At 39.3% G+C, this 25,072-nt stretch overlaps 1 protein-coding gene across 1 annotated transcript in view; it reads left to right on the top strand.

The window, feature by feature from the left end:
* The window catches only part of SLC25A21 (solute carrier family 25 member 21), a 208,064-nt gene that overhangs the window by 168,689 nt on the left and 14,303 nt on the right, over nt 1-25,072 (top strand). Inside the window, exon 7 of the mRNA XM_054715652.1 lies at nt 12,365-12,529. Within this exon, the coding sequence (XP_054571627.1) occupies nt 12,365-12,529 (165 nt within the window). The remainder of the gene's footprint in view (nt 1-12,364; nt 12,530-25,072) is intronic.

Here is a 25,072-nt window from a genome sequence, read left to right as displayed (position 1 = left end):
ACTTCAGAAAAGGTTGAAAATCCCTGCATTACCCTAGTCTTTGTTTCTGTTTTACTTTCTTTCTAGTCTTCCTTAATGATGGAAAAGATGGTGAGGAATAGGAGGAAATGAAAGAAATACCTTTCAAATGCCCTGTCAACATGGAGCATTTAAAACAACGCCTATGGAATCTGCTCAAGGGAAATTTTATTTGTTAGACTGGGAGAATTACCAGCTGGGGGTAAATTTTGGAACTCCCCATGCAATTCTTCATTTTACCAATTAGGAAGCTTGTCTTAGAGCAGCATTGAATAAGCAAAGGAATAAACATGCCTTCAACTGCAGCCCTTTATCAAGGCAGCATGTAACCAGAGGGACACACGTGGCACAGAGCACCAAGGAGTGCTCACAGAGATGAAAATAATGAGTCGTCACAGCACCTCTGCTCATACCTAACGGTCTTTTCTCTCCTCTGCCCTCAATGAGGTTCTACGCTGAGGCCAAGTAAGAGCTGTTAATGTTTTGCATGTGTGAAGGCCTTGCTAGGACATGGTAAACAGCCTTCCAGCCCAGCATGAGAAGGCTGCATGTGTGTGTGTGTGTTCCCAGCTCATTTACACGAGTGCACTCTGTGTAAATTGTTTATGTGCATGCAGCTGTTTTTTAAGTGGAGAAGAAAGAGGCACTTGTTTGGGATCATTTCTTTTGCATAATCCACTGAACTGATTCATTGTCAGATATTTACTTAGACAAAGTAAAAGCTACTAGGTACATTGTAAAATATTTGCAATATGCCTTTAACTAGTCAGAACTTAGCAAAGTAAGGATCACATGGGTCACATGTGTCAGCAACTATCAAGATTCAGTAGCTGAACTGAGGTGGCACTTTATAGGCAATATTGATCAAATTGAAAGTAGTTATAGCCCTGGCCGGTTTGGCTCAGTGGATGGAGCGTCAGTCCTGGTCAAGGGCATGTACCTTGGTTGCGGGCACATACCCAATGGGGAGTGTGCAGGAGGCAGCTGATCGATGTTTCTCTCTCATTGATGTTACTAACTCTCTCTCCCTCTCCCTTCCTCTCTGTAGAGAATCAATAAAATATATTTTTTTAAAGAAAGTAGTCATAGTAGTACACAGTCATGCAACATAAACTATGCCTATTACCAAAAAAATATCTGAAAGAGATAACACGGTAAGAAAAGCAAATTTGTATCTAGTTATTTAAAACTACCCATCACTTTTGGCCATACAGCCATTTTCTATATCTATGTCTAGGACCCATTAACTCCAAAGCCTTGTCCACTGACTAGCCTTTTCTTTTATCCAATAATATATCCAAATATTAAGTGTGCTCACTTTAGCATTTGTATGGTCAACAATAATTATTGCTATCTTTACTCTGAGGCTTTGTAGATTGTCAAGAAGTATGAAGGTTGGGGGTTGGAGAAGGAGAAGAGGAAGAGAAAAAGAAAGGGAGGAAGAAAGGAATTAATGTAATGCCCAATGCATTTAAAAATTATACTTCTTTTTTTTTTTAAGAAAAATGTTTGAATTCAAGTATAAAGGTAATGCATATTTATGTTAGAAAACAGCAAAAATATGTATTTCTGTATATACATATAAGTGTATAAATGTACTAAAATGATCTAGAGCAGCACTGTCCAATAGAAATGTAATGTGAGCCACATGTCCTAATAGCTATATTAAAAAATGTAAAAAGAAACAGATGAAATTAATTTAATACTATATTTTATTTAACCCAATATATCCAAAAAAGTATCATTTCAATATGTAATCACTCTAAAAATTATTAGATAATTTACACTATATTTTTATACTTAGTCTTTAAATCTCATGTATATTTTATGCTTATAAGCACATTTAAATTTGAACTAGAGCATTTCAAGTGCTGAGTAGCCACATGTGGATAGTCATGTCCTTATAGGAAAATGCTTGTCTAGGGGAATTAATACAAACTTCTCACTGGTTATCTCTTGAAAAGAGATTGGAGTGAGGGAGAAGAAAGCAGAATTTTAACCCTTTGCACTTGCTTGCTTTTTTCTCGATTCCTTTATTCTACTCGGGATTTAATTTTTTAAATACCCCAGATTTTACAAAGTGCGGCAGTAGAATAAAAAACTGGAGTTTCTTTTTATACAAACTTATTTATTTGGATTTTTTTATATTTCAAATTATTGATACATTCAATAACCGTCACACTCCACATCCGAGTGCAAAAGGTTAAGGAAATGGCTTTGTGTAGCTGAATGTTTAACATGAGAACATATTAAGTATTCTGTGAACACTTACTCTAAAAGTTGCTCATCATATAAGACTTAGAAAATACAGAACAGTACAAAGAAAAGTAAGTAATCCAAAAGAAATGTTCTAATGGCTCTGCCAGGATCAAGCCTGCCTTAAGGAGAACCTTCCCAAGTGGTCCTGGTAGGAATGATTTGCTAGCCCATTTAGGACTCAAACAGTTCCTCTTTTGTTAGGGAAGGATAGTAGTAATGGTCACATCAAATGGTGTCAAGCTGTCAATACAGTCTGACATATAGTGATGGTTTAATGCGTTAGTAGTTATTATTACAACATGCTTTTGATGCAAACTTAAATGTGATGATATATGCAAAAGTCTTAACACAGCACCTGGTACATGATAAGCACTCAACCAAAGATAACTATTTCTAGATGCAAGTTGATCTTATAAATCCTTAAGTTCAAGTAGAGACAGGTTATCTTGAGATATTGACCTATTAATATTCAGCAGTCACAAGTGACACCAGTGTGGGCATGAAAACAGCTTACTGAGCAATGGGCAGGCTTCTTCTTTAGGCCATTCTCAGCTGCCATAGGATCCATCTAGCCTGAATTCTTTAGCAGGGCCTAAGGGCTGGCAGGCTAATTCCAGTGCCTATTGACAAGGTCTTTAAACTCAGACACAGGTCCACTATCATCAATACTAGCTGGGTATCTGCTTGCTGTAAATAACTAGCATATAGCAGCAGAAGTTAGAGATGACACTAAAAGCATTTGAAGCGGAATGAATTCTACCTGAATCGAGACATTTTTTTCCTCTGGAATAATCATATAAAGTTAATGTGGGTTATTGATCAAGCCTTCTTAGTCACTTCACATGAAGGTTGTGAACTAAGCTTAGCTCATTTTCAGCCTTTTCAGTTAATTACAGCTACCAGCTGTGCTGGAACACTGAATGGATGGGTGGCTGCAGAATCATGGCTTGGCACCTTTAAGGAAAGCAGAGGTTTCCTCAGAGGCCTATTTTGCAAGTAGATAACTCTTGTTCTGCCAGTGCTGGGAGTTTCTGGGGCAGCATGTCTCCCCTCCTGGGTGTGCACTACCCTGCACACTGCGCAGTAATTGTGGTTCTTCCTATTTTGTCAGCTTGAGGAGGTAAGTCACAAATTGGTCCTTCAAACATGAAAATGTCCTAAGAAGTTGCGGTAGTTGAGAGGGCCTCTTCAGTGGAAGACAGACTAAGGCGACAGTAGTTAACATTACACTCAAGTCTTAGAGGCGACCGCAGAGTGATGAAGAAGAAGCAAAGGACTGCCACGGTTCCTGGTGCGCAGAGCATGGTCTAGAAGCAGGTTGTGGGATGTAAGTAGATGCCCTCTTGGCCCTGTGGGGAGAGCATGGCTGGCGGAAAGCCAGAACAGGTCCCTCTGCAGCATGAGATCTAGGACAGGGGCCTCCAGCCCTTCAAGGGCATTACTAGCTGAGAGCAGAGGCTGCGTCCGTTATGTTCTTGGAGCCCCAAGTGCAGTTCCCATCGGGATTTCTCAGGAACGGCAGGTACTCTGCTGGCTCCAGCTGCCTGGGTTCTCCCCTCTGTGGTCTAGGACTTATTCTCTAGCCAGTCAGAAGTTACCCATGAAATATGGCTTCCCACCCAGGTTAGCCATAAACTGTTCTAAAAATGTAAAGGAAACTGTGGTTAATTGGGTTTCCGATACTTCTCTCTTACGCTTCCAGCTTCTGTAAAAAGTATTTCAGTGGGAATTTCACCTGTTTGGGTTTTGGACCGCATGGAGTCCGGGGCTGTGCTTGGGACCGCCGGGGCGCATCTCGGGGAGTGCAAGTGATGTGAAGTAAACAATGGATATCTGTTCTCCTGCGTCGACGTACCTGACCGACAGCTTGGAACTGGAGCTGGGAACCGAATGGTGCAGACCCCCTTGCTTTTCTTGTGCTTTTGACCACAGAGGAGGAGGGAAACATTTTTCTGGAGAGTCCTACCTTTCCAGTGGAGCCCTTAAGCGATTAATTTTGAATCTTGATCCTTTACCAACTAATTTTGAAGAGGATACAGTGGAAATATTTGGCATTCGGTGGGTTACTGAAACAGCATTAGTGAATTCATCTAGAGTGCTATTTCATTTATTCAGGCAACAACTCTATAACTTAGAAACCTTATTACCGGCCAGCTGTGATTTTGGGAAGATATCAACCCTACACTGCAAAGCAGACAATATTAGGCAGCAATGCGTAACATTTCTTCATTATGTTAAAGTTTTCATCGTCAGGTTCCTGACAGTACAGAATACTGAGAATCATGGTCCTGTTCATCCCTATGAGGCTTTGGAGGCTCAGCTTCCCTCACTATTGGTTGATGAGCTTCATGGATTACTCTTGTATATTGGACACCTATCTGAACTTCTCAGTATTAATCCAGGAGCATTTATAAGTCAAAATCAGATTCAGGTTTGCCTTATTTAATTTTTAGGTTATCAGTTTTTCTTCTTACAAGGAATATTTATTCAAGAACGAAGGAAATTAGTCAAGAGCATAGCTCTTCCAGATTGCTTGAGTTGAAATTCTGGCTCCTCCTTTTATTAACTATGTGCCTTTGGGCAAGTAATACCTCTTGTCTCATTCTCCCCATCTGTATAATTGGCATAGCTTCCTAGAGTTATTGGGAGAATTAAATAAATTAAAATGAATAAAGCATTGAAAACCTAGTATACACTAAATCTGATAACTTCTCTATTCCAATTTATAACAGTGCAAATGTTTAAAAGTTTCAAATAAAATAACCTTTATTTTCTAAAAAAGAAAAAAAAGTATTTCAGTAGGTGTGCTTGTCTCTTCTCCCCTTTTTAAATTGCCGCCGTATCGGCCAAAGCGTATGAGCCCTGCCACACTTCCTCCAATCCCAACACGGGAACGTTGGCCAACATCTTAAAGTCATAGCAAATATAGTAAACTGGTCAGGCACACAATGAAAAAGAAAACCGGTCTCTAAATATGCTTGACCTTCTGTGGGGAGCAGACAAATCACAGCTTTGTCATGCTCTGGTTTGGTTCAGTGGGTGCAAAAACATGTTCAGATAACATCCGGATGGACCCCAATTTCCCCCTGTCCTTCAAACCAAATCCAAGGAGAGTGTTCTGGTTTGTAGTCTTTTTGGTTTAGGGCTAGCCCCAGGATTTCTCTAGTGGAGACTTCCAGTCTTGCCAAAAGTGTGACTCTGTAGCTAGTTGTCCTTACAGGAACTTTCTCCCCTCTTAAGTGGATGCATCATTTTTTATCTGTATATTTAGTTATAAGAACTGGAAACCTGGTATCAGTTGCGTGAGGCCAAGCACTATGTGGCTGGCATGCTCTCTGCTAGCCTGGAAAAATGTGAATTTCTCCCCAGAAGCAAAATCTTGTATGAATTGTTTCCCAGTTTTTCTCGTCACTTTGAAATCTACTTCAAAGCTATTATTTGGCTAACCGGTTATGTTTTCCTTCCCTTGAGGTCTATAGGATTGGCTTCTGATGTGTGGAGGGGGCACAGGTTTCCTTCTAGTCTGTCATTTTTATCTGCATTACATATGAACATAATCACTCTCTCCCCCAAACATGAAACTAAACCTTTAGGAAACTGCAAAAAGCCTCTTTCTCCTCTATTTAGTTTTTAAAGAAGTTCAGCCCAAGAAAGGAATAATGAGTCTTCTACATATGCTCTGTGATTATAATTTAAGGATCAATAAATAGATAGCAAATGTATCATTGATAGAATCTTTAAAGATAAGGATTTTTTTTTTTAAATCTGAGTTTGGATAATATCACTAAATATAATTCTAAACACTTCATCCTGGGAGTTCAATAACCTAATAGAAACCAATAAGATCTTATATGATATCACAAAGCTTAGTGATTATTTTCTTCATAGGAAATTAGCAAATATTTAAACTTAGATATATTATGTAGAGTCAACATAAAGTGAATAAAAGGACTGCATTTTGTGATCCTCTCTTTCAAGAAGATGAAGTTGAGTTATATAGAGAGTGAGTGTGTGGCTCTGTTTTCAGATAGTATAAAAGCCAGCTTCAAGGGCATGTCAACATTCATGAATGATGTATTGAGTTAAGTTCAAATTTTTCCTGCATTACTATGTGAAACACTGCCTGGAAACTGTTCAGCACATAAATTATTTCTTTCCAGTTTATGATTCTTGCGGGCAGAAAAGGGAATTATGTATATGAATCCATTCCTATAGTTATCTTTCAACAATACCTAAGGCAGCAGCCAAGTTGCCTCTCTATTATCATTTACAGAAAATAGACTTCAGCCTTCCATTCAGCTGTGCCAGGAACCCTAGATTTTTGCTTTCTGAATGGAGACTTTGAAGTGATGGTAATCGCTACCATTTACAGAATATCTACTACATGCCAGACACTGTGCAACATACTTTATATGGTTTTTTTTTTCCTATTTAATTTTTTTAAAAAATTCACGTAATCCTGTAAGTTGCAAAAGTAATGCACAGTGTGTTTTTTCCACAAGTAATACAGATCTATCTAATGAAAAAATAATTGATGACTTCTGCCGACACCTCCCTCTAATCCTGTTGTTCTGATAACTGCTCACACACACTTAATATTTCAAATCCTCCATTGTCCCTATGTGTGGTTTTATCTCTATTTTATAGATAAGGAAAATTAAGCCCAATCGAGTGTGAATGGCTCTAAGAAACAGCATTAACATTGAGGTCTCTTTCTTTTCATTAGGATAAAGAAATGTGGTTAAGTAAGAAGCTTAGGGGGAAATCAAGTGCTTCTGGACCCATGAAAAAGCAGCCATGTTGTCAGTTTCTTCTTAGCAGTTTCTCCCGTGCTAAGGCCACCGCCTCCCTGCCTGCCCACTGTGCAGGGGCCTGGCACTGGTCACCCAGAGGGCCCCACGCTCCTCCAGGGACCATTATTGGGCATCAACCTGGTGTTAATGTAGCTTGTGGCTCAGCATCTGGGAGAGTTTGTTTATAGCAAATCATTCTCCACTCACAGATTGTTTTAAAATAGATCTGTTTATCAAATGTAAAACTCCAGATACAACATAAGTATATTTGGGGTATCTTTGTGTCCATAATCATGCCCTATTCAAATAAACTGTAATGATGAATTAGTGATGTATCTAAGCTAAAACAAATTGCAAATGTGGGATTTTTAAGCCTGATTCCTCTCCTTTCACTTACATTTTGTTCTCAATTTTTTTTCCAATTTATGAAAATGCTTCAAGACTTCATTTGAGTAATGAAAAGCATAAGTGATTATCTATCTTCTGAAGAGCTTGGGTATTTTCCTACCTGATTGTAGCAATTGGGTATTCTCTTTCTTAACAAAGCAGTGTTTTTCTGAGGACCCTGATGCGGACACTCACTTCACTGTTTAAAGGTCTCACAGTTTGCTTTTCAGCCGTGTGATGAAATCCAGTGCAACACCCTTATTCTATTTGCTCTAAAACGCAGCAAAATTCACCTTACCTTAGGAAGCAGAAAGGGAACAAATGTGGAGTGTGCTGTGTTTTGACCTGGTGTGCCGAGAGCTCTTCCCTGGCTGGAGGGGCTGAGAAATCCACTGACACGCACCCCTCACCTGTACCTACTGGCCATTCTCTGATAGCTGTTTACCCGGGGAACAGCGCCCACCACTGGAAACCTCTGTCTGCGATCTCACAAGCTAATCAGAGCCAGCTATGGACAGTAGTTGGATGGAGGAACTCTAGAAAAAATAGCTTAGGCTGCCATAAGTCATCTCAGTGATTTGTTGGTAATAATGGGCTCTCAGAGAGAAAGGAATCAGTGCCCTGGAGTGTTGCCTGGGAGCATTGTCTAGACCTCCTCTTTCCATTAAACAGCTTAAGGACTTTTAAAAACTGAAATTTGATTCCATATTTCATAATTATATGGAATATTCTCGTGGGTAGATATAAAAATTACCAGCATATCTCTCCAAATAAAAACCAACGCGAAAACATTTATGTTTCTAGGATCTGAGCAAAGTGCTACACTTAGCGCAGTGCATGGCACCAGGAGGTACTCAATAGATATTGTCAAACAAATGGCGCAGGAAGAAACAGTGAGTTCCCACCAGTTCACACTTGGCAACAGCAGAAGTGCAAGTTAAAGAAGACTGTGAGCCGAAACCGGTTTGGCTCAGTGGATAGAGCATCGGTCTGCGGACTGGAAGGTCCCAGGTTCGATTCCGGTCAAGGGCATGTACATTGGTTGCGGGCACATCCCCAGGTGGGGGGTGTGCAGGAGGCAGCTGGTCGATGTCTCTCTCTCATCGATGTTTCTAGCTTTCTATCCCTCTCCCTTCCTCTCTGTGAAAAATCAATAAAATATAAAAATAAAAAAAAGACTGTGAGTCCCTTCAAATGGAAATACTTCTGGCAGGGACCAGTGAACCGCATCTTCTAGAAACTTATGTGGAAAGCTGTGTGGTATCACAGTATTAGCTGCATTCCGACCCACTGTTCTTCCATGCTTGCAGCTCTGGTGCAGTCGATAAAAGGTACATCTAGGGAAGTTAGCGTGCCATTTGGCCCACATTTGGTAACTAAATATGAAAATTGGAGTGAATCTAAATATTGGAAGGAACCCAAACTGTGGGTGACCTGCTGGGTTGGATAGTATTGGAATCATTTGGCTGATGATGCTAATCAGTCACCATTTGGTTTTGAGATGGAAGCACAGTAATCAAATAAGTTTAGTAAAATTCCTTGTGTTTACAGAGATCTAGTCAAAACGACTCTATATTTTCCTATTTAAGCATCCTGGTGGAAGTCACATTTTGCCTTTCTAATTAAATATTTGCTTACATGTGTGTGATGCGGTGTCACTGAATGAAGCAAAAAGCACACTTCTAATTTTTATGGGAATTTCAGTTCAGGTTTTCCTTAATCTCAAGGCCCTGAGTTATCAGAAAAATGTATTTGTGTTATGATGTATCTATTACCTATATGAGCGGGATTATCACTCTGAAAATCTTACTGCGTATGTATAACAAGAATGAGTCCACAGAATGTGAACAGCACTGGATTAGAAGCAGAATTCTGGTTAAGCCATTTACCAATATTTTCACGTTAGGAATATTACTTAACAATCCTTGGTCTCCTCACCTGCAAAATGAGGAGAATATACCTGCTGCCCACCTTACAGGGTTTTTGAGAGAAGAAATCATAGATGCTATGATGGCAAATCTATCCAGAGCATAAAAGTATGAACTTGGAGTTGTGAGGGTTGCTGTTTGCACTTGACATTACCACTCACTCTGTGATCTTTGGCCAGTAACTTGACCTTAGTTTCCTCATCTGTCAGATGGGGGTAATGATAATACCTATCTCACACGCTTGTTGAGAGGATTAAATAAGATACTATATAAAGTACTAAGAATCTATGATAGTGGATAATATTGATGAGCACTTACCGTGTTCCAGATACCTGCTAACATACATGAATGTGTGAGGTGAAGGCCCAGTTAGTGTGTTTTTCCATTCCCAGCCTTTGCTCCTGTGTGGCCTTGCTTCTACAAGCCATAGCCTTGTCATGTGAGAGTTCTTACTGATAATTCTTACTGAGGGATAAGGAAGAGGCAATTTACAGGACCTACTTCTCCCAAGAGGAACGCTTCCAGGGTAAGGAACTAACCATGGAAGGAGATCTCTAGCCCAGAGGCTGGATTTGGTGAGCCTTAGAGAAAGCCGACCTATGATTTGCATTCTGGATGCATTTCTTTTAGACTTTGTCACAAGGGTCCTGGGCTCTAGAAAAGGGAAAGGAAGGAATGAGAAGGGGGAGGATAGTTATCCACATCCTTCCTCTCCCTCGAATCAGCCTCCACCTTTTGACTGTCATTGCCTGTCTGTTATTTAATTATTATAACTACTTTTTATAAGCCTTGTTGCTATTATTAACAGCTAGCATACAGTGACTTCTTACATAGGACATAATTCATTGACTTACTTATCACAACAATCCTATGAAGAAGATTGTATTATTATCCTTATTTCATACATGAGTAAAGAGAAGATAAATCAGAGGATGAAATAATCGCCTGAGCTAGCAAGTGGTACTGCTAAGACTCAGACCTGGGGCTGTCTGGCTCTGACCCCCTATTTCTAGCTACTATACTACCCTTTGATTTATTTAATGATTCATAATGAGTTCAAATTCAATAAGGCACTTGAATTCAAAATCCATATGCTATATATTCTTATACCCACCTTACCACCCAAAGCAATGAGAAGCAGACAATAGACTATCAGTAAATGTCACTTGAATATTTGTTCACCTTCACCAAGATCTAATAGAAGTCTTCTCTTTTAATTCTGATAATTTAGCACACTAGGATTTTTTAAAAATAGAATCATCTTTAGATCTGTTTCATTTACAGAAAGCTATGGTAATCTGCATTTTCATTCAAAGCTGTTGGTTTCTCCTTTGCTCTAGGATTTAGATGAGTTCTCATCTTCCTGAATCTCAAGGCCTCAGAGTGTGTGAGGAGGGAGGGAAAGCCTGGGCTGGATGCAGGGAGCACCACTATTGGTCAGCCTCGGCCCAGGAGGCCTCACTTCTGCCATGTCCCTGCCCTGCCCAGGGGAACTGCCACCTCTCCTTTCCCTGCCCTGTAGGCCGCCTTCCTCAGGGCAAGAGAGCAGTGCTGAGCAATATTGAGCAGTTCTGCTCAACTTGTCCTCAAGTCTATTTTGAAAACCAAAATAAACAATTTGGGTTGATAGTCAATGTGCCAGAACACAAACAAAAAAGTCCCATTTTGTAAAACAGAGTGAACTCTAACCTTCTGAGAATTTTTGGTTCTCCTATATGAAATGTCTTTTGTTGTTTTAAGATACATTCTCATGTGATTTTTTTCATGTTATAAAAAGGATTTCCTGAAGCTCAATATAATTTATTATAATTAATACTCTAAACTGGAAAGATGATGTTGAGTGTAGAATTGTAGCTAGAGTTTTAAAAACATTTATGAACAAAAACTATAGGATTTACTATATAGACAAGCTCATTTAATGCATCATGTTAATGATATAGCTATAAATGCAAGTTAGATAAAAAGCCTTGATTGAATTTGTTCTATTTGTTCTGCTGATGCAGCTTTACTTGCACATGATAAGAACACTTTAGTCAGAAAGCACATCAGACTGCCAGGACCATGCCAGCAACCTGCTCCAGTGAAATAGCAAACAAATACCAGCCCAGCCGCTTGCCTTATGGGCAAAATAATAAATAAATACTGAATATATTTTCTACTTACCATTGAAAATTTAACAAGAAGAGATATCCTTTGTACTGTACGTCCAAAAAGGAAACAATCTTTTTTTAAAAAACCCATGTAAGTTGTTGTAATTGTATTGTAATGAACAGTGAGCTCTTTAGCATGTTCCAGAAATAGCAGTAGACTGATTCCAGCAGTCAAGGTATTTCAACCCTGGGTAATCAATCAGAGGACTGCAAAGGAGTGAATTAGAGGTAACCCAGTACTCCCGACACCACTGATTTGTCATTTATCACAGCAAGTAATACACATGCTGATTGCCTGCCCTCTGGAGGGAGTCTACAATCAACTGCTCTTTAGCCAGGCCTGATTTCTAGCTTAGCACCCATTTAAACTGTTGAGGCAATGTAACATTTGCTTTAGAAAACAGAAATGGAAAGGTAAATACACTGAATTCAGGAACCAAATATAAATTCCTTTTGGATTATACACAGTTATGGATTAACAGTATATCCATATAGCTAATCCCCTCCATTAGTGTGGATAATCCAGAATTGAATACAACTATTAACATGTTGAAAGTGGTGGTAGTTATTATATGACATTAGTTTCACTAATTCCACCAAAGATGTTTCTCTTTGCCAACAATCTTCCCTTTAAGGCCTGTTGTTATACATGCAATTTTGTTTACTTTTTGGGTTTCCTAATTTTAAAAGCATGGATTTAGACCTGATTGTTCATGTTTGGGAAAAGAAGTCCCTAATAATTCTGGCTTGCAGAGTAGCTAAATAGAAATTTACTCTATTTCACATTCCCAAAGATGATTTTTTCTGGCTTTGCCCCTCTCTCCTGCAGCAGCCATCCACTATGAGCTACGCAAGACACATCATTAAGAAGGAAGGCTTGGGATTCCAGGGCCTCAACAAAGGATTTACAGCAACTTTGGGACGTCACGGAGTTTTCAACATGGTTTATTTTGGCTTCTACTATAATGTCAAAAACATTATTCCTATCAATAAGGTAACTACTTGATCTATTAAAATTCTGGAGGGAAAATCTTATCAATGATGATAGCTACATTTGTGGAGTGTTTATCATGCCCCGGTCACTGTGCTGAACACTTACATCAGTTATGTAATTGGATCCTCACATCAGCCTTATTCGTTTAGTGTTGTTATCCTGTTCTGAATTTGGAAATATCAAGTCATGTGCCCAGGATCACATAGTAAATAGCAAAGCAGAGACTTGAACCCAATTCTGACACCAATCACATTATACCTGAATGTGCCATTGCACATGAATGCTTCACATTTATCACTAATGGGGATTTTTAGAAACTATGTTATTACTTAATTTTTATCTTAAAAGCATAACTTTTTCAGAAAGTTTAAGTATTTGTGTTGTAAATAAATTCTGAGCTCTTGAGGAAAACTGTCAGCTTAAAATTGAAATATTACCTAGATGTTAATTGTTAAATTTGCATAAGTTAATTAAGGCAAAAACAAGTTCTAGGATCATTTGCTTTTGAAGCAAAATAATAATAATCATTATTATCTTTCAAATGGTAACTTACAGATGCCAGCAGCCTTTCAACTTCTAGAAGATAAAAGTAGTACACAATATGCTTTAAAATGGACATGTGTGAGCTTTTGTGAGGAGTTTTCCCACCATCGGATCGCTTTCTGGCAATGAAAATTGCGACCCTGGAGGCAGCAGTTGGGGCAACATTTTTCACATGCAGGCGGTTTCCAGGAGGGTTCAGTTTTTCATTTAGCTTAGCACAGAAGCATTGAAGGACTTTTTATAAGTCATAAAAATATTTCTAATGTGAAGTTATTTATACCTATATTTGCCAGCTAATCCCCATATTCTAGGCCAAGATTTATCGCAAGTATGAGGACAGCTGAATCCAAGGCATGTTCCACCGTTACCCATCTGTGGCATTACCTCACTCACTAGCCAAAGTTGTTAACCAGGTTTCACTGTATTTGGAAATCTCATTTATTGAGTAGAAGCTCGTTTTGTTCATCTGAAACCTATGATTGGCCACAATATAGGTAGATCCTCCCACTGACTGACAATCTGACTCTGGTGGTCCTCAGAGCTCTCCTTCTCCTGCTGAGTCCATGAAATATAGAAATAGAGTGCAATGAACTCTTGGGGCCTGGATGACATGAAAGGCTTTGGCTCTTAATATATTAAGATCCTTTTTAGCCGAATGGGTTAAACAACGTGAGGCTGAGGGCAAAATGAAAATGCAAGGCCCCTTGTTCCACAATTAAAGATTTCAAGACAGCCATGGTAAAGCAATAAACCAAACATAAGGTCCTTCTAAGAGTAGGCCTTGGTGACTGCTCAAGTCACACACCCATGAAACTGACCCTGTCTTTTAGACTCTCAGATGAGTAATCAATACAGCATGGGTCAAATGTCTAGGCCTCCCTTTCTCCAGTTATCCAAAGGCTTGAGACAGATGGAAATTATACACAATGAAATAAATTATATAAATTATTTACATATATTATGTAAGTATCATATAGGGTGGGGCAAAAGTAGGTTTACAGTTGTTTTGTATGGAAATAATGCAATACAATCTATATAATAAAGAGCCAGGGTCATAATCACCATTATGACCAAAAGCTCGACCAGAACAGAAGTCAGTGCTGTGTTGCCCTGGTGACCCAGCACTGACTGCCTAGGGGACTGCAGATCAGGCCGAGAGAGAGTCAGGGTCTGATCCATAGCCTCTGTGGCAGCCATTGATCAGAACTTGCCTCTCTTTCTCACAGCCAGGCCTCCGTTTCTCTCTAGACCTCCCTTGGGGCTGCTGATCAGCCCCGCCTTTCTGATCAGGCCCTGTTGATAGGCCCAGAGATGCTGACTGGCATAGAAACTGACCAATCAGAACCAAATCTGGGTCAACTGTGAGAAGGCAATGGCTGCCTAGGAGGCAGAGCTTTTGACACTGACTGGCATACAAATTGACCAATCAGAACCAAATTGGCTGGCAGAGGAGGGCAGTTGGGGGTGATATCAGGCTGTCAGGGGAGGGCAGTTAGTGGTGATCAGGAAGGCAGAGGCAGTTAGGGGTGATCAGGCCAGCAGAGGAGAGCAGTTAGGGGCGAGATCAGGCCAGCAGAGGAGAAAAGTTAGGGGCGAGATCAGGCCAGCAGGGGAGGGCAGTTAGGAGAAATCAGGCAGGCAGAGGCAGTTAGGGGCAATCAGGCCTGCAGGGGAGAGCAGTTAGGGGTGATCAGGCAAGTAGGCAGAGAAGTTAGGGGTGATAAGGCAGGCAGGCAGAGGGCTTAGGGGCAATCAGGCAGGCAGGCAGGTGAGTGGTTAGGAGCCAGCGGTCCCAGATTGTGAGAGGGGTGTCCGACCGCCCTAAACCAGTGGTCAGACATCCCCCGAGGTGTCCCCAATTGGAGTGGGTGCAGGCTGGACTGAGAGAACCCCCCCCTCCATGCACGAATTTTGTGCACTGGGCCTCTAGTAAAATAATAACGTGAGAATGAACTGTGTTTCACATACTCACAACTGTAAATCTATTTTTGCCCCACCCTATATATTTCATTATATATACTACTAGAGGCCCGATGCACGAAGATTCGTGCAAGAATATGCCTTCCTTCCCCTGGCTGCCGGCACCGCCTTTGCTCTGGCCCAGAGCCGCCTTTTGGCCTTCGCTCTAGCCCAGAGCTGCCTTTCCGTCTTCCCATGCTGCCCAGAGGCCCGGAGCAGATGGGGCAGTGCGAAATGCCTGCGTCATCTCCATGGCGGTGACGCAAGCGTCCCGCCCCCGGCTGCTCAGTGCCTGTGTATGCAAATTAACCTTCCATCTTTGTTGGGTTAATTTGCATACTCACTCCTGATTGGCTGGTGGGCGTCATGTAGGTATGGTCAATTTGCATCTTTCTCTTTTATTAGTGTAGATATTTTTTGCGTATATATTAATGCATATGTTAGAATGAATTTGGTTGTATTTAAGAAATTTAAGAATACAATAAGATTTATGTGCGGACATATGTTACTAATGCTTAAAAATAGCTACACATGCAAGCTTTATTCTACAATTAATAAATGTGCATTATTAAAAAACAGAAGCTTAAATATTCATTTTTAAATGACATCATGCTATTTGAAACTATGGAAAGAGCTCATTTATCTTTCCAGTTCACAGGGATGAGATCATACTGGCCCTCACAGTCCACACTAAGGATTCTTTTCTAAATCTGAAGAGCACTGGGAAGCCAACCAAAGATTTTAAGCTGGGGAATCACTCTGGCTGAAGCATGGAATATGAGTAGAGTAGGGGTGCCTAGGGAAAGGCGGGGTGTAACATGGAAATGATTTCAATGTCAGATGCTGAGGTATTGGACAGTGTTCATGGTGGAGACAATAAGAAATGGAGAGATTTGATAAATCTTCAGAAGGCAAAATCTATAGGATGTGATGATGAAGTCTATGTATATACTGAGAGCAGACAGGGATAGTTAGGGGGGATACCTAGGCTTTTGACTTGAACAACTGAATAATGGTGTCAGTCACTGAGAAAGAAAACCTTTGAATGAGAAAAAGTTTATGGGAGAATATTATGGGCTTAACCTAGAAACTGAGTTTAACCACATTTGGAACTCCAAAGTGCAGGTGTTGAATGTTGATTGTGGGTCCTGGAGCTTGAGAGGAGAGATCTGAGCTGGAGATATAGACACTTAGAAGTCATCAGTATACCTGGGCAAGTATACCTTTACAGGATGAATGGTCTTGGGCCAATCACTTCTCTGCTCTGAGCTTCAGTTTTTTTTAATCTGCAAATTAAGAAGCTAAGATTGTTTATTCTTCCTGACAAAATTGTTTTGAGGATTAAAATAAATAGTATGTGAAGATGCTTGTGAATTTTAAGGTGCCATAGAAGTGTTCACTGTGGTGATGCTAATGACAGGGATGAGGGAAGGAGCAGAGGGGGCAAACTGGTGGTGGGAACAGTTAGCATGAAAAACTACATAAATTTTTCCCCAGGACTGTTTCTTTGCACTTAAATGAACACTGTGTTTTTTTCTTGCCTAGAACAAAGTCATTGATTTTATGTGTTCTGTAATCTAAGCCTGATTCAAAACTGGGAAACCAGTATTCTTTAAATTTAAGCCATAATAAATCAATCCTTTGTGAAGAGGAAGGTATGATAATCATTAAAACATGTTGAAGAACGTCATCAAGTTGTTAACCGTGAGGAGGAGATGCTATTCCTTGAAGGCTTTATTCCATCTTTGCTGTAGGCCGTCTCTAGCTACACACTTTGGGCAGTTTATTTACAGGGTTATGATTTCAGTTCCCTCATCCAGCAATTGGTCATTTTGTTGTTCCAAGGGAATTTGAGATTTCACCAACCCTGAGTGGCATGGGATAATTCTTGATTTTTCTTTAATTTAATGTATTTTTAAATCTATAAATTGTCTTACATGTTTACCATTTTTGAAGTATTTGATTTTACAAGAAACTGTCCATAAAGGTTATCTCTAGGGAGTGGAAATTGGGAATCGTGTGTGTGTGTGTGTGTGTGTGTGTGTGTGTGTGTGTGTATACATGATGCATGCGTGGGTGTGTATGGATGCATGTGGGGTGGGGGCAGGAAAAAGCAAGAGCAGTGAAAGGAAAGTAATTTTTCTTTATACCATTCTGAGCTGTGGGAAGCTTCTATAATAAGCATGTAATAAATCAGTGAAAAATTTAATAGAATCTCATAAAATAGAGTACCTAGTTAACTTTTCACATTTTACTGAACTCTAGGGCTATGTCTACAGACGTAAAACCAGAACTTGTAGCAGTAAGCCCAGATAACTCAAATATCCACCTCTGAAGTTTTTAACTTACCTCTTCAGATTGGTGATCTCTCATAGATACATTTTTTCAAATTATCACAGAAATATCCTGACCTTCTGGATATTTCATACTATTAAAACCATTTTTGTGGTCTCTCTGATTTTGCCTGATCCTCATCACAATAACTCATTTTCAGATAAGGAAACCAAATGGAAGACTAAGGCCCAGAGCTGAAAGTTACTGAAGTAATTTAGCTGAGGTCACATAGCATGGGGAGGAAAAGACCCAGAGGCCAGCACTTCCCACTGGACCATGAAATGCTTTACTTCTACGTTTTACCTTGTATTTTGTCACATATAGTTATCTCTTAAAGTTGTTAGTAAAATTTGAATAAGTGGCCCTAGCCAGTTTGGCTCAGTGGATAGAGCATCAGCCTGCAGACTGAAGGGACCCAGGCTTAATTTCGGTCAAGGGCACATGCCTGGGTTGCGGGCTTGGTCCCCAGGAGGCATGCAGGAGGCAGCCAATCAATGATTCTCTCTCATCATTGATGTTTCTATGTCTCTCTCCCTCTTCCTTCCTCTCTGAAATCAATAAAAATATATTTTTAAAAAATTTAAATAAGTGAAATAGAATATCCAGATAATATAACCAAATTTATCTTGTGCCTCATTCAGACCTGTAACCTGGAGCTCCCTTTTCACATCCTTAGTCTGTACATAATAGAAACACAGAATTATAAGACACAGCCCTGGAAAACCTGGAAATTAACAGCTTGAACATGGTGATCTGTGTTGTATTCTCTCAGATTTATTTTTAGGATCTAGCTGTTCCTACTGAATGGTGAATAAGTGGCTGCAACAGAGAAAGACAGCTTTGGGTATTAACTGGCCATGGAATTCATTTACTGGAGGCATTCGTTTACATCTTGCAGTAAATGAAATGGAATGTCAGGATGAAGGATTATCCCTCTTCCCCAGAAAGAGGCCATCACTTCTCAAACTAAAGCCCACTAGAAACAGATATCGATTAACTTAAATGCTGACATCTTTTTTGAATATCCATGGGAGTAAGCTTTCATTCCAAAAAACAATTTCTTTCATTCCCCTTCCAAGTTGTGGATAGTCAGAGCATAATATTTGTGATGTTGACACACAAATGAGATTTAAATGTTGCATGTCTTTAATAATTTTGTCCTCTAGTTCCATATTTTCTGTTTTTCATACGTTTCCATAAGTAAAATAGTAATAATGGTCAAAATTACTATCTAACACTCATGACTGTCAACAGGATAAACTGTTCTTTTAGTTTGCATGTAAACTAATTAAGCATGTTTGTAGGTTATTTTGCCAAAACAATAGACCTTTTGTGTTGTATTTTGCCATGATATATATTACATGTGTGGGTTAGAAATATTCTAGGAGAGAACAATTTTTCATAGGTTCAATCTTTCTTACTTAATACACCATTTAAACCTGTCCCTGTGGTCATTTTACTACAGACAGCATTTAAGTCAAACATATTTTATTTTCTCTTGAGGTAATATTCATAAAAGATTGCCTTTTTGAAATGCAAATTTTTTTCTCTTGATTTTTAACATTTTCTTTGTTTTGTAAATTCTGTAAAAAGCCTGAGGGTGGTGCCAGACCCACTTCAATTTATCAGAAGAAATGTGGAAATGTATTCGTTTCTTAATTTAGAGCTATATCCTTCCCAAAGGTGCGCACTAAGCTGAATGAAAAATACACCTTTGGATTCAAGTGGAGAATGTAGACAGAGCTGTTTGTATTTTGAAAAGAAGAATCTCAGTAGAATTGGATCATAGTAGGATTTAATTTATGACCATTTATTTTTCTGATTCTCTCTTACTCGATCATCAGTTTTACCAATCATCTGGTAATGGGAAGGGCAAGAGCATTAAAGTTTCATTAAGAACAGCTCTCCTTTCTGATGACCAGTGGAGTAAAACTATATATTATCTATAAAATTCCAGGATATGTGACAAGATTCTACAGTAAAAAGCAGTATCTTTCATTGGCAGTTTCCACAGACTCCCTGGGGAGGGGAGGGGGTGTTGGGAAGGAGGAATATGGGGAGGGCAGAGACGAAGGGGGGCAGGGGTTCAGACACTTCCTTAAATAAACCTCAGGCAACATTTTCCAGTCAGGCACCACCCAAGTTAATGGAAATGAGGTGCAAGTAGCTTAGGTTCTCAGTGGGTTCCTTCTATTCATTCATTCCAAAAGTATTCATGGCACATCTACCATGTGCTGGGTACCATCTTGCTAAGCGTCAGCACTGCTTCTGCCTTAATGGGGTTTGTAGACCAACAGAGGAGACAGACAATAAACAAGTCATCGCACAGGGAACTGAGTCATGGCAAGCATGTTAAGTACCATGAAAGACAACTAAAGCTGTGGGAATTTATAACCTCTATCCTAATCTAGACCCCTGGTGGGAAGGGTGATGGGTAGGCTGGGACTCAAGGATGAAGATTAGCCAAGCCAAGAGGAAGAGGATGAACAGATGTGTGACTCCCTTGAAGCAGAAAGAGGCTTGGGGAAGCTGGGAGAAGATAAGGAATGAGTGTAACTGGTGTATGGTGAAGCATGGGGGAAAGGAGGCGATGGAGGTTGCAGATGGTAACTGGGCCAGAATTTTTTAGACAAGTAACAGCAAGGCAGTTGACTCCTCTTTAATGGATTTAGTTGAAGAGTTGTGTCAAACAAACATATTACATAAGTGGAACTAAATTGGCATGGGAAAGTTTCATTTGTAGAAGTCTAGAAGTAGAATCTCATGAAATAAACTTGGTTCAAAGACTTCTTCTTGATCATGTGCCTACCTCCATTTCAAAGCATCTGTGTGTCTGCCCTGACTTCTCAACCTTTAGAATTTTCTTTTCGGAACCCAGTTTGTTAGTTTTCCTTGGGGTCAGTGCCTTTATTGAGGCAAGGAATAGATAAAGCACACCAAAACAGAAAAATTCTACTGGGTTCCCAAGGAAATATATTAATACTTTCCTGCATTTTGTATGATAATACTGAGTCAAAAGGCATTATCTACCCATATAAATAAATATATATACATATATATGTGTGTGTATGTGTGTATATGTATGTGTGTGTGTGTGTACATATTGTGTGTGTGTGTGTATATATATATATATATATATATAGTGATAAGAGAGACAGAGATGAATATACACTGAGTGGCCAGATTATTATGATCTTTGAACGCATAATAATCTGGCCACTCAGTGTGTGTAGTGTGTGTGTATATATATATATATATATATATATATATATATTAGAGGCCCGGTGCATGAATTCGTGCATGGGTGGGGTCCGGCCAGCCTGGCCAGGGGGAGGGAACATGGGTGGTTGGCCGGCCGGCCTGCTGGTCAAACTCCTAGTCGAGGGGACAATTTGCATATTAGCCTTTTATTATATAGGATATACACTGAGTAGCCAGATTATTATGCATTCATCTGGCCACTCAGTGTATATATCAATAGTTATCACTTGATTATTATATATATAATACTATGCTATTATATATATAATAATCAAGTGATAACTATTGTGATTGCAACCAACTCATTTTGACATTGTATGTATTTTATAATTTGAGCTAAGCAGGAAGACCTTTAAAATTATTTTACATTTTACAACACTTTAAAGAACAGATAGCTTAGGAGGGGAAGAGATTTCTGTGGCTATTTTCTGAATGGCTACAATTAGATGCTGGGCTTTTAACAAGACTTTGATTTCATTCCAAAGCCCAGAGCCCTGCAAGGATAGGATCTTGGGAATACTCCACATTCCTTAAAGAATGCTTATCAATTAAACCATCTCATTTTAGTTAGTGACCTTCTGTGGAGTGAGGAGCTAGCATTTCCCCAAATTATCTCACACAAAGAAAAAACAAACACTGTAATAGATTCTTCTGATAGCTGTGAAGTGGAAACAAATGTATTTTTTCCTTAAGCTTCAAAAACAGGTATTTTCAAAGGGAGATAAATAGTAAGATACCATGACATCAGGGGGGAAATACTTTTTTCAAAGTTTATGAACAACAACAACAAAGAGAGAGAGAGAGAAAGAGAGAGAGAGAGAGAGAGAGAGAGAGAGAGAGAGAGAGAGAGAGAGAGAGAGAGAGGAGGCCAAGATTAGAGAAAAATGAAAGGTATATATCGAGATCAGACTCTACTCCTAGTTGACTTCGGCCCATTATAACTTACAATATCTTAAATGCAAATTTCTTCTTTAAAACAAAAAAGCAGTTTCAATTTCATTCAGGCTGCCTCCTTGTTCAGTTACCAGGAGACAACTGTGATTTCAACACACCACATCATTTCCATGATGACCATTGCCCGCTGTGGGGCAGGCAATGCTGAGTGGCTATTATTTGCCTTGTGGTTATTACCAGGTGTGTGTATTTACCTCCTTTGTAATTGCTTCTGAGACCTTGGTTCTTTGTGTAGTATGTCTTTATAGGGGAGAGATAAAAGAATTTATTAAACACCTATGATGTGTCAGACCCAGTATACATACAAAGGTGAATGTGGCATGGCTCAGCCCTCTAAGAGGCTTTGAAGGTATCTTCACAAAGAGTGTCAGAGTTTGGTGCCCTCTCCTAAAGATCCTGTCAAAGATTGAACCCAGCAATCTGATGCCAGAGCCCATGCTCTTAATCAATGTACTGTAATTCTTTAATTGTATGGATACTTGAGACTTTGAGTCATTCCTTCTTCAGAATATATTCACAGTTCCTCAATCCCTCTTCAAAAATGTTTTTTCATTCTCTGTGAGGTCTGTCTCTGCCACTATAAATGTATCATATTTGTCAATGTCAGTGTTAAACTAAACACAATACTACAGTTGTAAGTTGATCAATTCAGAGTACGCTAGGATCAACCCTTCCTGTGATCTGAACACACATCTTTCTTAATGCAGCCAAAGATTGGACAGAGATAAATTCTTGGGGTATTTGTCAGGGTTTTGGAGGGGAGTGAATGGGTGTTGCTTTTACATCTAGATGTTGGCATGTATAAATCTTTATGGTCCTTATCACCCCCATTGTCCGCCACCCCCACACTCACACTCATGCCCTCACCCCCCTGTTGTCTGTGTCCATTGGTTAGACTTATATGCATGCATACAAGTCCTTTGGTTGATCTCTCCCTCTTACGATAAGGACACATATGTAATACCTTAATCAATAAAGAAAAAAAATGAAAAAAAAATAAATCTTTATGGCCATTTAAGATCCAAGATTGCATGAACAGCAGTCACGTCAAGATTCTCTCATCTTGAACTTGTGTAGTTTGTATTCGTTATGATTAAATTTAACCCTGTGGGTTCAGTCCAGTGCTGGAGCCTGTGGTGATAATTTTTAGGTGATGCTGAGTCCCTCATCTATCATTCTACCTTCCCCGCCCAGCCGGTGTTATCAGCAGATCCAGTAAGCAGTCCTTCCACATCTTCGCCAGGTTCATCCAGCCCCTCTTCAGGCTGCTGTATGGAAGCATCTTTTACAGAACCATTTTGTTCAGCTAGATGAGGGTTCTCCATCTAGTCTCCCATCCATCCTCCATTCAGCATTTTATGAATTCAATGTCTTATTAGTCAGTATAACATGGGAGACTTTTTCAGGTGGTTTTCTGAAATCAAAGGTGATTCAAAAGGACATGAAACTTTCAAAAATGTATCACTAGAATGGGTTTTCTGCAGTTTCTTCATATATCACAGACTTCATGTTTGTATCACCTCTTGCTTACAGCCTTGAGGAAATGAAGGACTGTATCATAAACACCAAACTATTGATAGTGATGAATTTAAGTATAGAATTGATGTGTTCTGTTAACACAAACTAACCATTTGTAATATTGGGGAAATAATTGTGATACAGCCTATTAAAATTAGTTTGACCATATGTTTATATGTAATCTAATTACTGAGTAATAGATTTATTAAAATGTTCAATTCTTTTTGAATCATCTGACATTCTCATCATTAAACAATCTACTCACCCACTCAGGGAAGGAGATGAATAAGAGTTCTGCAAAGAGATGTTTTTGTGATACCCTGAAAATCATATGACTCCTTGTAGGAGTCTTCAGTTTTGACCATCGTGTCTTTAGATTTTTTATCCAAAGCATTTATGGCAATCTCTTTCAGTTACTTCTGAACAATAATTTTAGTTCTTCAAATAGCAAGTCTATTTTAGCAGTTTTTGAAAAGCAACTTTATATCTATCTAGGATCATCCACGGCCAGTCGTGAACAGAGAACATTTCTCTCTCTGTTCTAATTTTAAGGTTGTTGAGCTACCAGAATATACTGATTTCAAGTTAGTTCTTTAGGAACTCTGTGAAAATGACTCAAAGCTAAAATAGAGAGGATCTCAGATTTGCTGTGGTACCAGGATTAATTAAAAGGTGAGTGAATTGCAGAGAGCAGAGGAAATGTGATTTGGGCTGACATGAGGTAGAAAGATTCAAAACTATATGTTAATATATATATTCATGCCACACTCCTTTCAATGAACTCTGTTCAATGTTGCCTGGTAGAAAGCATCAGGCTTCCTGGCCCGTCTCTCTCATACCCCTGGTCCTCACTAACTAACAATTCCTACTTCCCCATCTTCCTTCTGGCATGTCTCTGTGTGGAATGTCTTCTTAAAGATGCCAAACCTTAATCACAACGGCCTGCAAGATGGGCAAAGGTTCTCTGTTTATCTAGCTTGCCAGCCAGCCGGCCATTCACTAAGCAAGGCATCAAAGCCCATGCCAGGGGAGGTAAAAAGGGAGGCATATGCTTTTTTTGGATCAAGATATTTTTTCTCTCTGCATATTAACTCCTTAAGTGCCACGGCCTTAAATTACTGCTGCTGTCTTTAGCTCTTGGCTATATAGTTGGATTAAATGGTTAAATTGGTTACAGATACTTACTGTATTGAATGTTATTATCTTGAGTCATATGGCCCCATTTCTGATGACTTGGTGCCTTGCATTGAATTTTCAGAAGTTGTGAAACAGCATGACTGCCAACATTTTAGAATCACTTACTAGTGTCTCTTGTTAAGCTTTGGGGAATCTATAAATAATATGTCCTGTCAGAGAAATACATCAACTATCCTGAAGAGGGCTGGTAAATACATCTCTTCACCTCTGCATTCACGAAAACATCACAATGTAGTGGAAACAGCCAGAGAGTTCTAATACGAGACCTGGTACTTATCAACTAGCCATATCTTTTTGCTAAGTTATACCTTCTCTCTGTCTCAGTTTTCTCATTTATAAAATGGAATGTTAACCTCAGCCTTAAAATGTTTGCAGAGAAATTATTATTTTTTTAAACTATGAATGTTTTATTTTGTATTGCTATCAATGCATGTAATATGCCTTAACATTCAGGCTACTCAGCTCCAGTTTAGTTATAAATTCCATATTTTATGAGAAAAAATGGAAAGTATTTAAAAGAAAAGAATAAAACTCATCTTTAGATGAGGAAATAGCATGTACTACTTAGAAATAAATATTTAAAAGAAACTGTGTTTTTAAGCATGAGGAAGAAAAGGCTATTTTATGTTTTATTATTCATCACTTTTCTTCTTTTTTAAAAATTTCTTTATTGGTTATGGTATCACATAATTGTCCTCATCCCCCTATTCCCATCCCAAACCCCTCCCCATGTATTCCCCCACCCCCCTGTTGTCCATGACCACTGGTTAGGCTTAT

Source organism: Eptesicus fuscus, chromosome 5, assembly GCF_027574615.1.
Source record: "Eptesicus fuscus isolate TK198812 chromosome 5, DD_ASM_mEF_20220401, whole genome shotgun sequence".
Lineage (NCBI taxonomy): Eukaryota > Metazoa > Chordata > Mammalia > Chiroptera > Vespertilionidae > Eptesicus > Eptesicus fuscus.
The sequence above is the reverse complement of the archived record's forward strand: the minus strand, read 5'-3'. Positions and strand labels throughout refer to the sequence as shown.